This window comes from Salvelinus namaycush, chromosome 7, assembly GCF_016432855.1.
Source record: "Salvelinus namaycush isolate Seneca chromosome 7, SaNama_1.0, whole genome shotgun sequence".
In the NCBI taxonomy this organism is placed as follows: domain Eukaryota; kingdom Metazoa; phylum Chordata; class Actinopteri; order Salmoniformes; family Salmonidae; genus Salvelinus; species Salvelinus namaycush.
In genome coordinates, this window is record NC_052313.1 from 34,028,389 (window position 1) to 34,046,496 (window position 18,108).

The following is an 18,108-nucleotide window of genomic DNA, read 5'->3' on the forward strand; positions in this document are numbered from 1 at the left end:
AGGGCCCTCGAAGTGTGGTGTCAGGAAAACAACCTCACACTCAATGTCAACAAAACAAAGGAGATGATCGTGGACTTCAGGAAACAGCAGAGGGAGCACCCCCCTATCCACATCTACGGGACAGTAGTGGAGAAGGTGGAAAGTTTTAAGTTCCTCAGCGTACACATTACGGACAAACTGAAATGGTCCACCCACACAGACCCAAGGGCACAAGGGCAGATTTTTCACCTTATCGGCATGGTATTGGACACAGAGATCTTTCAGTTACTGGCCCAACGCTCTAACCGCTAGGCTACCTGCCACCTACCTTCTGCTGACTTGCCCAACAACATCTGCCTTTTCAATCCCTGTGGATGGTCCTCCGCCTTGTCATAGCTAGCTGTGCTGTACTTCATAGTGCAGCGGTTCCCAAACTAGGGATCGCGACCCCCTGTGTGGTCGTTTGATGTGAAAAAGAGGTCACGAAAGAATTTCCAAAATCCTGGTAAAAAAAGATATACTGTGTTTATATATACACATTATAATATCATCTTTGTCTCTCAAAATCATTGTAATGTGGTTAACCTTAACAATCTAAATGAAAATTATTCAAATCTAAAAGTAAAAACTCAACCAGAGAGTGTCGTTAGATCTTGAGGAAAAGGCTGCACTTGACCATTGCACTTGAATCATTCCCATGGTGAATGGCTAAGCCCCATACGCTATGAAATCACACACTATTGCAGAAACTTTGATATTACCGAACACAATTGATATGGTGAAAATAATGTGTGGGGAGGCAGAGGCACAGAAACTCACATCAATACCTTTGTCAGATTAAACTGTGAAACTAAGAATAGATGCTATAGCAATCAAGAAGCAACTTACTGGACAACTCAAACTCCCCACCTTATGCTCTCCAAATGGACGTTAGCTGTGAGGGCCGAGATGCCAATGCAATGACTTTCGTTTGCTACATGTCGGGGGATGCTATTCACGAGGACATATTGTTGTCTCACGATACCCAAGCATGAAACGGCACAGGGGATGTTCAGTGTGCTGTGTGGCTATATTGACGAAAAACAGATTGGGATCGAATGGTGGGCTTTTGCACAGATGGGGCTCCATCTATCATGGGACTGTGGGCAGGCCTCTTCACTCTAGTTATGAATGTGTCTCCCTCCCCCTGCCATATGGGCACATTCTATGATACACCCACTGAGCTATAATGGGTACACTGAGAGCAACTGGTGGCAAAAGAGCTTAGCGCAGAACTCTGAGAAATGCAAAACTAATTTGCAATTGACTGTCATAGCCCCACATTAAAAGTATATGATGACATCACACCCTGATCGGTTTCACCTGTCTTTGTGCTTGTCGCCTATCTTCCCCATTATCCCTTGTGTATTTATACCTGTGTTCTCTGTTGCCAGTTCGTCTTGTCAGGCCTTACCAGCGTGCTTTCCCGTCTTCCTGCTTTCTCACGTTTCTGTTTCCCTGTTCTGACCATTCTACCTGCCTGCTGTTCTCTACCTGCCTGACTGACCCAATTACGAACCTCTGCCTGCCCTGACCCCGAGCCTGCCTGCCCTGACCCCGAGCCTGCCTGCTGTACCTTAATTTGTTTAAACTTTATTTAACTAGGCAAGTCAGTTAAGAACAAATTCTCATTTTCAATGGCGGCCTAGGAACAGTGGGTTAACTGCCTTGTTCAGGGACAGATTTGTACCTTGTCAGCTCAGGGATTCGAACTTGCAACCTTTCGGTTACTAGTCCAACGTTTTAACCACTAGGCTACGCTGCCACCCCAGCGTGCTTGAATGTGTTATTGACTGGATTACGGACCCCTGTTTGGGTCAATAAACATCTGTGATTCTAGCTGTCTGCATTCGGGTCTTATCCTGAGTTCTGATAGATGGTGAGTTGAGAATACAGTCAGAAATACAGTTAAAATGTTTTGCAATTGACTGCCATAGCCCCAATTAAAAAAGTAAACATTGGCTGAATTTTCAGATATCAAAATGAAGTCGTGGGCCAAAAAGGTTTGGGAACCCCTGCCGTAGCGATTAGCGAAGCTAACCAAAACTGCCTTTTTTGATTTGTTTACAACCAGAGGGGAGAAGGGAGTCATGGCAGTGGCATGTAAATCTTGGTGGGGCAAACGCAGAAACGTTTTTTTAATGCATTCCAGAAAAGCCACTACACAGCGCAACACTAAACAATACATTAATGGTACTAATGGTGACAAACAGTGCCCACAAACTGTTAGGGCCTACATACAGCTGTGCCAACAGCAGAGCTTTCTTTTCAGCACCATGGAGTGACTCCTTACCACCGCTACACCTGGCTATCAGCGGAGCCTTGTCTGGCATCGAAACAGTTAATTCAGCTTCATTTACTGCATTTTTAAAAAACATAGCTGATATGGCTGACTTGCTTAAACAAATGTGGTTTCTACTGACAATTGAGATGTACAAACTGTGGCATAAGGGATGAACAGATAAAATGTTCGTCCTGTTGGTGGCGGTAATACACATTTTTGGGTTGTAGTCTGCCATAAAACCCACAGAAACATCCCGAGGGGTTCGTGCTGATTGTACGGAGATTGTGACAGCCGGTTAAATGGCGTCCCTTGACAAGGTAAGAACAAGATGTATGTCAGGAGAAGTGCAGTTTTAACTCAAGGAGACTTATACTTGGAATACGGAGGAGGAATGGAGGGAAAAGGAGAGGCAGAGGAGGCCAAAGAAAGAGAGAGAAGGGGAGGAAGAGCGTGAGCTTGAGTCTGTGAAATCTTTTGTAAAAAAGGGAAATGTTTTGTTAATGAAGAATGATAGCAGAGTGAGTTGAAGACAGGAAGAGAAATGGAAGCGAATGAGGGCGAAGTATCGGAGGTGGTAGGTGTGGTGCAAGGCTTGCACTGAGGGTCAGGATAAAGATGAGTCTGACAGTAGGGGTGAAGTTTTTGGAAAAAGTTGACCCTTGCCTTTTGGCTGATCCATTTGTGGTTTCAGGGTGGGTTAAAACAGAGTTGGGTCCTGTGGAATCGGTGAGGGTAACCAGAAGTGGTCTTGTGATAATTGTTTGTGTTTCTGCTGGTCAGAGGAAGCAGGCGCTGTATGTTAAATAAATGGGGGCAAGAGATGTGAAACAGAAGTCGTTGTCTGTTCTTTTGAGTTTTGATGTTGAGTCTTTGCACGACAAAGTGATATAGAAGTTATCCTGTACAACTTTTTGTGCAGAATACATTACACTCATGGGCATGTGGCAGTAGTGTGTAGGATCGAGGTTCCTAAGTGTGCAGAAGGGCACGAGAAGGGCACGAGACAAAGGAATATGTAGAATTGTAGAAAGTAGTGTTAATTGTAGGGGTGCCCATGGGGCTGGGGATCAGAAATGTCCCATGCGAGAGAGGCAGGTTGACGTTTCCAGGGTTAGAGTAGTGCATAAGTGGTAATATGCTGAGGCAGTGAAGAAAGTAGAGGAATATGAGGCAAGGGTGAGGGATCCTGAGAGGAGTGGCGTGAATAGTAGATCTGTACCAGTACAGTTGTCACGACTTCGGCCGAAGTTGGTCCCTCTCCTTGTTCGGGCGGCGTTCGGCGGTCGACGTCACCGGCTTTCTAGTCACCACCGATCCATGTTTCATTTTCGTTTTGTTTTGTCTTGATCATACACACCTGGTTTCCATTCCATTAATTATGTTCCTTATTTAACCCTCTGACTTCCCTCTGTTTTGTGCGTTATTGTTTGTCATGTGGGTTCGTGTTTATAGTGCTCTGGATTATTGTGTTTGTTCCTTGTTTGGAACTTTACTTATATTTTTGAGTAAATTTGTACTATTACTCATATCTGTGTCCTGCGCCTGACTCGGCATTTTTCCATTCACCAACACCCTCACAACAGTAGGACAAGCCAACAAGTGATACAGTTGAAGTCGGAAGTTTACATACACCTTAGCCAAATACATTTAACCTCAGTGTATAACAATTCCTGACATTTAATCCCAGTAAAAATTCCCTGTCTTAGGTCAGTTAGGATCACCACTTTATTTTAAGAATGTGAAATGTCAGAATAATAGTAGAGATAATGATTTATTTCAGCTTTTATTTCTTTCATCACATTCCCAGTGGGTCAGAAGTTTACATACACTCAATTATGTAAAGTATTTGGTGGCATTGCCTTTAAATTGTTTAACTTGGGTCAAACGGTCCAGGTAGCCTTCCACAGGCTTCCCACAATAAGTTGGGTGAATTTTGGCCCATTCCTCCTGACAGAGCTGGTGTAACTGAGTCAGGTTTGTAGGCCTCCTTGCTCACATACGCTTTTTCAGTTCTGCCCACACATTTTCTATAGGATTGAGGTCAGGGCTTTGTAATGGCCACTCCAATACCTTGACTTTGTTGTCCTTAAGCCATTTTGCCACAACTTCGGAAGTATGCTTGGGGTCATTGTCCATTTGGAAGACCCATTTGCGACCAAGCTTTAACTTCCAGACTGATGTCTTGAGATGTTGCTTCAATATATCCACATACTTTTCCTGCCTCATGATGTCATCTATTTTGTGAAGTGCACCAGTCCCTCCTGCAGGAAAGCACCCCCACAACATGATGCTGCCACCCCTGTGCTTCACGGTTGGGATGATGTTTTTTGGCTTGCAAGCCACCCCCTTTTTCCTCCAAACATAACGATAGTCATTATGGCCAAACAGTAAATTTTTTGTTTCATCAGACCAGAGGACATTTTTCCAAAAAGTACAATCTTTGTCCCAATGTGCAGTTGCAAACTGTAGTCAGGCTTTTTTATGGCTGTTTTGGAGCAGTGGCTTCTTCCTTGCTGAGCGGCCTTTCAGGATATGTCGATATCGGACTCGTTTTACTGTGGATATAGATACTTTTGTACCTGTTTCCTCCAGCATCTTCACAAGATCCTTTGCTGTTGTTCTGGGATTGATTTGCACTTTTCGCACCAAAGTACGTTCACCTCTAGGAGACAGAACGCGTCTCCTTCCTGAGCTTTTATACTCGCGTACTATTGTTTGTACAGATGAACGTGGTACCTTCAGGCGTTTAGAAATTGCTCCCAAGGATGAACCAGACTTGTGGAGGTCTCCAATTTTTTTTTTTTGATTTTCCCATGGTGTCAAGCAAAGAGGCACTGAGTTTGAAGGTAGGCCTTGAAATACATCCACAGGTACACCTCCAATTGACTCGAATGATGTCAATTAGCCTATCAGAAGCTTCTAAAGCCATGACATAATTTTCTGGAATTTTCCAAGCTGTTTAAAGGCACAGTCAACTTATTGTATGTAAACTTCTGACCCACTGGAATTGTGATACAATGAATTATAAGTGATATAATCTGTCTGTAAACAATTGTTGGAATAATGACTTGTGTCTTGCACAAAGTAGATGTCCTAACCGACTTGACAAAACTATAGTTTGTTAACAAGAAATGTGTGGAGTGGTTGAAAAACGAGTTTAATGACTCCAATCTAAGTGTATGTAAACTTTCAACTTCAACTGTATATGTTTCAGTGAGATTGGATTTTTGGTATTTATAGAAATGGTTATCAACTGTACTGCAGGAATAGAACGTAAGTTGCAGAAAATGGAGGTTATGGTGGCAGCTGCAGAGGTTTTTGGGTGTGCGAGATTTGACATCAGAAGAGTTACAGGGTGTGATAAGTGTTGGTGTCCCATCCTTTCAGGTTGTTGGCCTGAGGTAGGATTAAATAGATTTAAATAGTGGTGTAGGGAGGTGTTCTTTTTAAAATAATTGTATGTTTTATTTATTTTGTGAGTGTAGTGTTAGATGGTAGGGTATTTGTTTATTTATTTTTTCAAGCAAAGTATAAGGGAGTTGTACTCCAGTCTAGTAGCTGGCGGTAATGCGACATTTATTGGATGCCATCCGCCTCATCGAAGAAGAAGAAGTCGCCTACAGAGGTGACGTCAGTGGGTTATTCACAGCCGCATACAAACGGCGTTCCATAGCATAGCAGACATAGGGGTCCCTCCCTACTCCAAGTCCAGTACAGCCGGTGCGTCAACATGACTTACACCTTTTGAATGGATGTCATTTTAAATGTATATTTCTGCTGAATAGTCGACTTGCTGCGTTTTCCGAGGAGGGAAGAGATTGACCTAACTCAACCAGCATTCACGGGTGCGGCATCTGTTTGCCTCCGACAGGCACAGAGCGACCCGGCGCTTCTCCTGTTGTAGCACAGCTAGCTAGCAGGATCTTGTCAGTTGTGACTTTCCATCAGCGGCGAAGATGGCGGACCCGGCCGAGTGCACCATCAAAGTGATGTGCCGTTTTAGACCATTGAACAGTTCAGAGGTGGCAAGAGGGGATAAATACATACCAAAGTTTACAGGGGAGGATCAAGTGTCTATCTCGGTAAGTTGACATTCAAACACGGAAAACATTGGTCTACGAAAACAGCCCACCTTTGTAATGCTAGCTAGGCTAACTAAACTAAGCATAGCACATGATGCTTGGGCCAGTTAGCTAGCTAAAAGCCACACCAGCCAAGGACAAGGGCACTTTCTGGTTCACTCCTTCGTTCTCATAATAACTAGTCAGACATTGATTCATATCTCACATTCAAATGCCATCTAATGAGTAACTACACATTTGACGGCAGCAACACCATTGTCTCAGCTAGCCAGCTAAATGAACGTTAACCAGGCTAGGTAACGTTAGTTAATTTTTGTCTTGTTGGCTAATTAGCTAGAGCTAGTTAACCTAACGTTAGCAAAGTCCACGGCCTACTTTATTCATTGACATGGACACAAAGAAGTATAGCTGGGTAGATAACGTTAGCTAGCTTGGTAGGGGATGGCGAAGATGTCTACTGTAGCTAGTTAGTTACAACCACACCTTTGGCTAACTAGTTAAGTTAATGTTAGTTACCAGTCCTAAAGAGCGGTATTGAAATACTAGATACTAGCTAGCTAAGGATAACCACCTCGCATATGCCATTGCCTCATTGACAGCTGTCACTTGTTGGGCGTATTGAATGGGGAATGTTTTAGCTAGGCCCAATTCCTTGGTGCAAATTATTCTTCTAACGGCCTATTGGGATAAGGGGGCTTTATAGATTTGTAACAATTTGGGGTGCGGTACAATGATAGAGGACTCGCAGTCAGGTGAACACATCTGCTCACTACACTACCTCGCCCCTTGGCCTTGTCAAAGGTAAATGACAGCAACCATTACAGTTGGGACACACTTTATGGACTTCCAAACACTTCCCTCATTGCTGTAGCCTAATTGTGTTCCTTTCGTGAATGATACACAGTATATCAACAAGTCAAGTTGTATTTGTCACGTGCATAGTGAAATAGCTTTTTTTTTTATTCCCAAAGAGATGTAAATTGTGGATGAATGGCGGTTGAAACTGGAGGAAGAAGTCCTTGCACTGTAGCAACAGTCGTGTCAAATGTAGAAGCCAAGGGTGTGGCATCTGGTCATGATTACTGGATAGTTAATGGAGGATTACTCATAAATGAGCATGTTTGTTATGTCATGATGTAGTTTGGAGGAAAACGTTTGGCCCCAAGTATAACATATTGTAATGACCTAGATCATAATTGAAAGAATGTCCACAACAGTTCTCAAATTGACGATTTATTGACTCCAAACTCTGGCTGTAGTCTATGCCAAATAAATCCGATAAAACAATCACAGCTACTCAACTCACTGTCGGGACATGAAAAAGGGAGATAACAATGCTAGCATGGTTATTTAACATATGTCAAAAGTAGTTCACTGTATAAGAAATAGGGTGCCGGACACAACCCATGTGTCCCACCACATTCATACCTATGAGAGGGACACATTCTCTTTTAAAGTATTACTGGGAACAGTTGGATGGATTAGGGGTGTGGTGTTTTTATGGGGGAGGGATATCATGTCATTTCAGTAGGCAGTGAGGACTGTGAACATTTTTGTCTAGATTTATTTTAATAGAAGCTCACCACGCTTAGAGTGCATGCATTCGAAAAGTATTCAGACCCCTTGACTTTTTCCACATTTTGTTACGTTACAGCTATATTCTAAAATGGATTAAATCATTCCCCCCCTCATCAATATACACACATTACCCCATAATAACAAAGTAAAAACAGGTTTTTAGAAATGTTTTCAAATGTATAAAAAACCAAAAACATACATTTTACCTATGACACTCAATTGAGCTCCCCGGTGCACCCTGTTTCCATTGATCATTCTTGAGATGTTTCTACAATGTGATTGGAGTCCACCTGTGGTAAATTCAATTGATTGGATGTGATTTGGAAAGGCACACACCTATATAAGGTCCCACAGTCCCATATCGGAGCAAAGTGGAGTTCCGAGACAGGATTGTTTCGAGGCACAGATCTGGGGAAGGGTACCAAAACATTTCTGCAGCATTGATTGTCCCCAAGAACAGTGGCCTCCATAATTCTTCAATGAAATAAGTTTGGAACCACCAAGACTCTTACTAGAGCTGGCTGCCTGGCCAAACTGAGCAATCGGGGGAAGAAAGGCCTTGGTCAGGGAGGTGGATGGGATGGGCATGTTTCATAAGGACAACGATCTCTGCAGCACTCCACCAATCATGCCTTTATGGTAGAGTGACCAGACGGAAGCCACTCAGTAAAAGGCACATGACAGCCCGCTTGTGACAGTTTGCCAAAAGGTACCTTAAGGACTCAGACCATGAAAAACAAGATTCTCTGGTCTGATGAAACCAAGATTGAACTCTGGCCTGAATACCAAGCGTCACATCTGGAGGAAACCTAGCACCATCCCTACGGTGAAGCGGGGTGGCAGCGTCATGCTGTGGGGATGTTTTTCAGCGGCAGAGACTGGGATACTAGTCAGGATCGTGGAGAAAGATGAACAGAGCAAAGTACAGAGATCGCTCAGGGCCTGACTGGGGCAATGGTTCACCTTCCAACAGGACACACAGCCAAGACAATGCAGGAGTAGCTTCGGGACATGTCTCTGAATGTCCTTGAGTGGCTCAGCCAGAGCCCGGACTTGAACCCGATCAAACTGAGATGTTCAGTTTTGCTGGCTAACATTTGACATTTTAGTCATTTAGCAGACGGTCTTATCCGGAGCGACTTACAGGAGAAATTGGAGTTAAGTGCCTTGCTCAAGGGCACATCCACAGATTTTCCACCTAGTCATCTCAGGGATTCAAACCAGTAACGTTTAGTTTACTGGCCCAATGTCTGAACCGCTAGGCTACCTGCCTCGTCCTAACCCCACTTGTTACCCATTGCAACAGGGTATCGGGTGCGGCGGCAGGTAGGCTAGCCGTTAAAACATTGGGGCAGTAACCAAAAGGTCGCTGGTTCGAATACCCAAGCAGACAAGGTGAAAAATTGTTCCGCGTGCCCTTGAGCAAGGCACTTAAACCCTAATTTGCTCCAGGGAGCCTGCACTGCTATGGCCACACTACAATGACGTGTGTGTGAGAGCTTGCCTAAAACCTGGCATTCCATACTCAGTCTAGTCAACAACCAGACTGTTCTCCGCTATGAACAATGGGCTGTGCCTTTCAGAGGACCAGGTACAGAGACAAATTAGCCAGTTTATCTTCCAGTATTGGAGGACAACAGAGACTGTGGCACAGTAATAGGCCCACAGTCTGAGGTTGGTTGGCTGCAGACACTGGTAGGGTTCTGAACAGTGAAATAGGTTGCCAAATTGGCACCCTATTCCCTACATGGTGCACAATTTATGACCATAGGCAGGGGAGTAGGGAGCTATTTGGAAGGCAGACATAGAAGCCCGAGTTAGTCAGTCTGATGATGAAGTAATTTCCTTTATGAGAATGGGCCTGGCGTTCTGTCTACTGTAGCTCTGCCTGAAGCTCCTGGGTATAATTTATAGGCTTTTTGTTCTACCTCTCCTCTCCTCTCTGTAGAATGGCTCTGTTTTTGTGCCAGCCCAGTGGGCTCAAGTGATGTTAAGTCTGCATCCCAAATGCCACCCTATTCCTTGCTTATGTTGTAGTGCACTATTAGCCCTGATCGGAGGGCACTGGACTAACTTTTTCCACTGGTGGCAAAAACTTATTCAGTTGATGGCACCAGTACACCAATTTTTTTTTGCCCCCTGAGCATTGATAATGACCTGACGTTTGTCCCATAATGTACATGCATTCCATACAGAACCAGGCTAATAATGTCTAGCCATCTTTTAAAATAGCATGCCCTTTCAGGGCTTGACATTGCCAGTGGCACACCGGGCTAGTGCCAACTGCCCCGAATGAAAGAATGATGGCCTCTGAAAGTGCATGCATAATTAAAATTGTATCTTTAATTTGTGGCCTGAGCAAGTAGCCTATAACAACCTACCCTCCATACACAAATTACATTTTAACGCAACAATATCATATTTACATTTTGTTTGCCCAAATCTCCGTGTTATTTTTAGCGATTTTGAAGAGTCAGTCTACAGTTGTGGGGCCCTAAAAAATCAGTTGTCTTTTGGGAACTTTCGTCGGTGTGGACGGATAAGGGGCGGAACATAATTATAATACACTGCAAATTGACCACAACTAAGCCCAATGAGATTTGTATTTTAGAAAAAAATTATAAATCATAGATTGAGACACAATCACGTCTTTATTTTTTTCCGGGCTGGGTACTTAAACAGATTCCCTATATTTAACTAATTTTTTGCTGGTGAGTTTAGGTAATTTTTTTACCTAAAGTTTGGTGGGCCCCCCAAAAATCGCTAGCCCTTTAATTCAATTGCACGCCTACGAAAAGACAGTTTGCCAAACTGCCAAACTTTGTACTGGACAGTTTAGTGTAGACAAGGTTATTATACACTGAACAAAAATACACGCACTTGGTGCCAGGTTTCTTGAGCTGAAATAAAAGTTTTGCACAAAGCTTATTTCTCTCATTGTGTGCACAAGGCTTATTTCTCAGATAAAAAAAAAAAGTTAACTTTGACCATCTGTATTCCCAGTCATGTGAAATCCATAGATTAGGGCCTAATGAATTTATTTCAATTGACTGATTCCCTTATGAACTCAGTAAAATCTTTGAAATTGTTGCCTTCATTTTTGTCCCTTCATTTTTGTTAGTTTCAGTTAGTTTTCAGACGTGATTTGCTAGTTTTTATTTAGTATTAGTTGTATATTAATATTTCATTTTTATATTAGTTTCAGTGTTAGGGACAGAACATGCGTGTGAGGCTAGAAGCCATTTGTGTTTGTTTTTTGGGATGTCGCTTCTTGCAACTGGGGGGCAGTAATACATAAGGTGATGGATCAGGTCATAGGTTAGATTTTAGGGATGCACGATATATCGGTGAACAGATCTGAATCGGACGATATTAGCTATAAATGCAAATATAGACTTCGGCCAGATGTCTAGTTTAACGCCGATGTGAAAAACCGATGTCAAAGTTGACGTGCATACCTACAGTTGAAGTCGGAAGTTGACATACACCTTAGCCAAATACATTTAAACTCAGTTTTTCACAATTCCTGAAATGTTTCATTTAATTCTAGTAAAAATTCCTTGTCTTAAGTCAGTTACACGGAACCCAAACCGGCTGCGCGTGTGCACCATCGTGCATAAATTTATTTTGTCCCCCCACATCAAACGCGATCACGACACGAAGGTTAAAATATCAAAACATACTCTGAACCAATTATATTAATTTGGAGACAGGTCGAAAAGCATTAAACATTTATGGCAATTAAGCTAGCTAGCTTGCACTTGCTAGCTAATTTGTCCCATTTAGCTAGCTTGCTGTTGCTAGCTAATTTGTCCTGGGATATAAACATAGATTTGTTATTTTACCTGAAATGCACAAGGTCCTCTACTCCGCCAGTTAATCCACACATTAAATGGTCAACCGAATCGTTTCTAGTCATCTCTCCTCCTTCCAGGTTTTTTCTTCTCTTGAATTTATATTGCAATTGGCAACTTTCATAAATTAGGTGCATTACCGTCACTGACCTTGTTCGTCTTTGTTACCCACGTGGGTATAACCAATGAGGAGATGGCACGTGGGTACCTGCTTCTATAAACCAATGAGGAGATGGGAGAGGCAGGACTTCCAGCGCGATCTGCGTCAGAAATAGAACTAATTTCTATTTTAGCCCTTGGCAACGCAGATGCTCGTTGGCGCGCGCAAGCAATAATTGAATAACAGATTTCTAAATTTATTTTGCAGTCAACCTGTTAGGATCACCACTTTATTTTATGAATGTGAAATGTCAGAATAACAGTGATTTCATCTTTTATTTCTTTCATCACATTCCCAGTGGGTCAGAAGTTTACATACACTCAATTAGTATTTGGTAGCATTGCCTTTAAATTGTTTAACTTGGGTCAAATGTTTCGGGAAGCCTTCCACAAGCTTCCCACAATAAGTTGGGTGAATTTTGGCCCATTCCTCCTGATAGAGCTTGTGTAACTGAGTTAGGTTTGTAGGCCTTCTTGCTCGCACACACTTTTTCAGTTCTGCCTACAATTTTTTTTTATAGGTTTGAGGTCAGGGATTTGTGATGGCCACTCCTTGACTTTGTTGCCCTTAAGCCATTTTGCCACAACTTTGGAAGTATGCTTGGGGTCATTGTCCATTTGGAAGACCCATTTGTGAACAAGCTTTAACTTCCTGACTGATGTCTTGAGATGTTGCTTCAATATATCCACATAATTTTCCTACCTCATGATGCCTTCTATTTTGTGAAGTGCACCACTCACTCCTGCAGCAAAGCACCCTCACAACATGATGCTGCCACCCCCGTGCTTCACGGTTGGGATGGTGTTCTTGCAAGCCTCCCCCCTTTTCCTACATTTTTGTTTCATCAGACCAGAGGACATTTCTCCCAAAAGTACGATCTTTGTCCCCATGTGCAGTTGCAAACTGTAGTCTGGCTTTTTTATGGCTTATTTGGAGCAGTGGCTTCTTCCTTGCTGAGCAGCCTTTCAGGTTATGTCGATATAAGACTCGTTTTACTGGGGTTATCGATACTTTTGTACCTGTTTTCTCCAGCATCTTCACAAGGTCCTTTGCTGTTCTTTGATTGATTTGCACTTTTCACACAAGTACCTTCATCTCTCGGAGACATAACGCATCTCCTTCCTGAGCGGTATGACGGCTGCTTCATCCCATGTTGTTTATACGTGCTTACTATTGTTTGTACAGATGAACGTGGTACCTTCAGGCGTTTGGAAATTGCTCCCAAGGATGAACCAGACTTGTGGAGGTCTCCAATATTTTTTCTGAGGTCTTGGCTGATTTTCTTTAGATTTTCCCATGGTGTCAAGCAAAGAGGCACTGAGTTTGAAGCTAGGCCTTGAATACATCCACAGGTACACCTCCAATTGACTCAAATGATGTCAATTAGCCTATTAGAAGCTTCTAAAGCCATGACATTTTCTGGAATTTTCCAAGCTGTTTAAAGGCACAGTCAACTTAGTGTATGTAAACTTCTGAACCACTGGAATTTTGATACAGTGAATTATAACTTGTCATGCACAAAGTAGATGTCCTAACCAACTTGCCAAAACTATAGTTTGTTAACAAGAAATTTGTGGTGTCGTTGAAAAACGAGTTTTAATGACTCCATCCTAAGTGTATGTAAACTTCCGACTTCAACTGTGTATAACGTAGGTACATGACGTAATGACGCCATGTAAAATTTTGCGCTACACCTGCAACACAGCATTCCTAACCTAGCCCACAATGTCTGCTGTGTGGCTCGAGCAGTCAACAAGTCAAGCAGTCATTTGAAAGAGTAAGAACATTTCAGTAAGACAACTCAAAGGCGAAAACCATTAACGCCAAGATAATGGAATTCATTGCCCTTGACAATCAACCGTTCTCTGTCGTGGGTGATGGTGGTTTTCGCGACTGGTCGAGCACCAGTACACAGTAACGTTATCTAGTGCGCTATTGTTCAGATGTTGCCCTACCGGAGTTACACAGTAATATAGCATCACTGCTATTAGCTTCATGACATACTATGTAACGCCGTTTGGGTCTTTTGGGTGTCAAAGATACACGTGAAATAACACTATTTGACAATAACACTATTTGACCCGTTAAATAAGCTTTTAATTTGGCACGTCAAATAACACAGTTCTATTATAGAATGTTGTGTGTTCTGAATTTTCACGCGCAAGCCAAGCACCACCATTACTATCAGTAGCACTGTCAAAGCTGTACAAGAAAGTCTGCAAACACCTGTCATGAACGATGTGTTTACAATATCGCGTTGGGAATACAGCATTATTTGTTCGACCGCAACTTCTGGGATAGCTAGTTTGGTACCTAGCTAGCACCAATACAACCACCCTGAAAACAATGACCAGTAGAAACTGCAGTCATTGACTAGCTATTTATTTTCATTAACTGAAGTTCAATTTCAATAGGTGATCAACAAGCGGCAACCTAGTTAACTTCTCTAGGGTAGGGGGCAGCATTCGGAATTTTGGATGAAAAACATGCCCAAATTAAACTGCCTGCTTCTCGGGCCCAGAAGATATGATATGCATATAACTGGTAGTGTGCATTATCATGCTGAAACATGAGGTGATGGCGGCGGATGACTGGCACGACAATGGGCTTCGGGATCTCTGCATTCAAATTGACACAGATAAAATGCAATTGTGTTCATTGTCCGTAGTTTATGCCTGCCCATACATAATCCCGCCACCACCATATGGGGCACTCTGTTCAACGGTGACATCCGCAGACCGCTCGCCCACACGACACCATACATGTGGTCTGCGGTGGTGAGGCCAGTTGGACATACTGAGCCACACGGTCCCATGTGGCTCAGTTGGTAGAGCATGGCGCTTGCAACGCCAGGGTTGTGGGTTCATTTCCCACGGGGGGACCAGGGTTCAATTCCCACGGGGGGACCAGGATGAATATGTATGAACTTTCCTATTTGTAAGTCGCTCTGGATAAGAGCGTCTGCTAAATGACTTAAATGTAAATGTAAATACTGCCAAATTCTATTCTCTGGCAACAGCTCTGACATTCCTGCAGTCAGCATGCCAATTGCACGCTCCCTCAAAGCTTGAGACATCTGTGGTGTTGTGATAAAACTGCACATTTTAGAGTGCCCTTTTATTTTCCCAGCACAAGGTGGACCTGTGTAATGATCCGTGCTTCTTGATATGCCACACCTGTCAGGTGGATCGATTATCTTGGCAAAGGATGCTCACTAACAGGGATGTAAACAAATTTGTGGAGAAAATTTGAGAGAAATAAGCTTTGTGTGGAATATTTCTGGAATATTTCATTTTGGCTTATGAAACATGGGACAAACTTTACATGTGTTTATATTTTTGTTCAGTGTAGTTATTTTTGGGGTCAAAGATACATTTCAGTTTAGTTTTTCAAATGGGTTTGTTCATTATTTAATTTCAGTTTACTAAATAGATTTTCTTGATTTAGTTTTAGTTGACTTTTATACCCTAACCTTTTACTATGATAATTAAGGGGCATTTACAAATCATAATATAATTTTGCCAGGTAGGCCTACTTTGCAGTCAACATTTAATTGGGAAGGTTTTTTTGGAAAGCCTTTCGAAATGTTCATTCAAACAGCACATGATGACTAAATTGTGCATTGCAAAGACTTTGTAACAAGCTTTTGGAATACCTGGTTTGCCCGTTGCATACCCATTGCTGTTTGAATAAATATTGATTAAAAAAAACAATTTAAACCAGAAACTGTGACCAACAACAAAATCGCTGGCACCCTATGACCAATATAATGTGTGCCGCACTGCCAAGTCAATGCCAAATGTTTTGATCGCTGTCTCGAACCCTGTCAAAGTAGCGTACCTCATAGGGAGTAGGGTGCCATTTGGGAGACAAAAACCAAAGAAGGTTTCCTAATAGAATGCCGATGACTAGTCTTTGGCTAGCATTTTGGCTGAGCTCACAGGCATATAATCAGTGATCATTGTCAAGGCAGCAGAAGCATTTTGGAAGTGCTCCGTTATGCACACACAGCCACAGCAGCACAACACTAAAACTGTGTCCTGATTCTCCACCCTTCTCCTGAAGTTTGTACTTGCCCACTTTCCTAAATGGATTTACGTCTTGGATTGGTTAAAGCATTGGCTGGAGGGAGTTTCCATCGTTGTTAATCCATGCAAGATAGTGTGCAAGTGCACACTTTGGGGAAAAGGTTGGAGAATAAGAACTCGGACAGATTTTTGATCTAGGTAGTCTAGTCACAGCCTATTGCCAGGGGTTGAGATGCATGTACTGTAGTGAATAATTTAGATACTACTCCAACTCCATCAATCCTTCACAGAGATATATTAATGTCAGCAACACACAACTGGCTTTGCACCAAAATAACCTCAATTGTATGCTGTTACATAGTATAAATAAAAGGACCGCTTCCATAGGTTTTGATTCTGTGTTTCAGCTACTGTTTAGCTACTCCAGATGTCCCGCCTATGCAATGTAATAGGGGATGCTGTGTCATCGTAAATAAAATAAAAACTCCCTCTGATGTTATCTTTAGTGATTTTATATTGGCTGCTGCTGTCAGATGAACAGCCTGACGTGCTCTGCTGATCTGTTGTCAGTAAGTAAATCCGTTTGCATCTTACAGAAACGGAGGGAGGATGCTGATGTTTCCTAGCTGTCTCTGGCTATTGCTGTCACAATGAGAAGGGAAAGGCCCATGGGATTGTCCCAAATGGCAGCCTATTCCCTATATATTGCACTACTTTTGAAAAGCTATGTTTGTCATGTTTGGACTGAGTTGGTTTGGTGGTGAATAAGGTATACCGCTGTGTTTCTCATTGACCTGGTAGATGGCTAATGGCATATCTTGTGCCTGTTTGAATACAGTGCATTTGGGAAGTATTCAGACCCCTTCACTTTTTCCAACTTTTTTTACATTACAGCCTTATTCTAAAATTGATCCCCCCCCATCTACACACAATACCCCATAATGACAAAGAAAAAATAGGTTTTTAGATGTTTTTGCTAATTTATTGCATATTAAAAAACAGATCCCTCATTTACATAAGTATTCGGACCATTTGTTATGAAACTTGACATTGAGTTCTGGTGCATTCTGTGTCTGTTGGTCATCCTTGATGTTTCTACAACTTGATTGGAGTCCACTTTTGGTAAATTCAATTGATAGGTGTTTGTGTGCCTTTCCAAATCATGTCCTGTCTATACAAGGACCCACAGTTGACAGTGCATGTCAGAGCAAAAACCAAGCCATGAGGGCGAAGGAGCTCCGAGATAGGATTGTGTCGAGGCATAGACCTGGGGAAGGGTACTAAACATTTCTGCAGCATTGAAAGTCCTTAAATGCAATAAGTTGGGAACCACCAAGACTCTTCCTAGAGCTGGCCGCTGGCCAAACTGAGCAATCGAGGGAGAAGGGCCTTGGTCAGGGATGGGACCAAGAACCCAATGGTCACACTGCCAGAGCTCCAGAGTTCCTCTGTGGAAATGGGAGAATCTTTCAGAAGGACAACCATCTTTGCAGCACTCCACCAATCAGACCTTTATGGTTGAGTGACCAGACGGAAGCCACTCCTCAGTAAAAGGCACATGACAGTTTGCCAAATGGGATAATTTCACTGAACAACAAAAGGGAATATTGAATGATCCCCAATGATACATTGCATCTCCCAAAAATGTTTTCAACATACATCTGTAAAATTATAGTCTATAAACTAAAGCTTTGGTTGTCTTCCTCTCAGGCTTCCATGTCTTCTCCCTGGACCTCCTCAATGTCCAGACTCTTAGGCCTCATCTTCACTGTCACTTTCCAACCTTGTTGAGCATGGCTCGTTGTCAGGCTCAAAAAGCCTTAAATTTGCCTGCATGGGCACCAATTTTTTAACCCTTGTATTGGTCAGCCTGTTGGGTGCTTTGGTGTGTGTGTGTGTGTGTTCCCAAACAAGGACCAGTTGCGCTCTGAGGCGGCTGATGTTGGTGGGATTTGGAGGATGATGGAGGCAACGTGAAAGAGCCCCAGATCCACAAAGTCCCTTCCACCAGGTGGCTGATGAGATATGTTGGCACGACTGCCATATTGCATCTCCATCCCAAAGCCCTTGATTGGAAGTGTACTTCGCCAGACTGCCAAGAACC

General features: G+C 42.7%; 1 protein-coding gene across 1 annotated transcript in view; it reads left to right on the forward strand.

The window, feature by feature from the left end:
- The first annotated feature begins 5,965 nt into the window (after positions 1 to 5,965).
- Positions 5,966 to 18,108, forward strand: part of LOC120051192 (kinesin-1 heavy chain) — a 40,513-nt gene continuing 28,370 nt past the window's right edge. Inside the window, exon 1 of the mRNA XM_038997921.1 lies at positions 5,966 to 6,384. Within this exon, the coding sequence (XP_038853849.1) occupies positions 6,259 to 6,384 (126 nt within the window). The 5' untranslated portion in view covers positions 5,966 to 6,258. The remainder of the gene's footprint in view (positions 6,385 to 18,108) is intronic.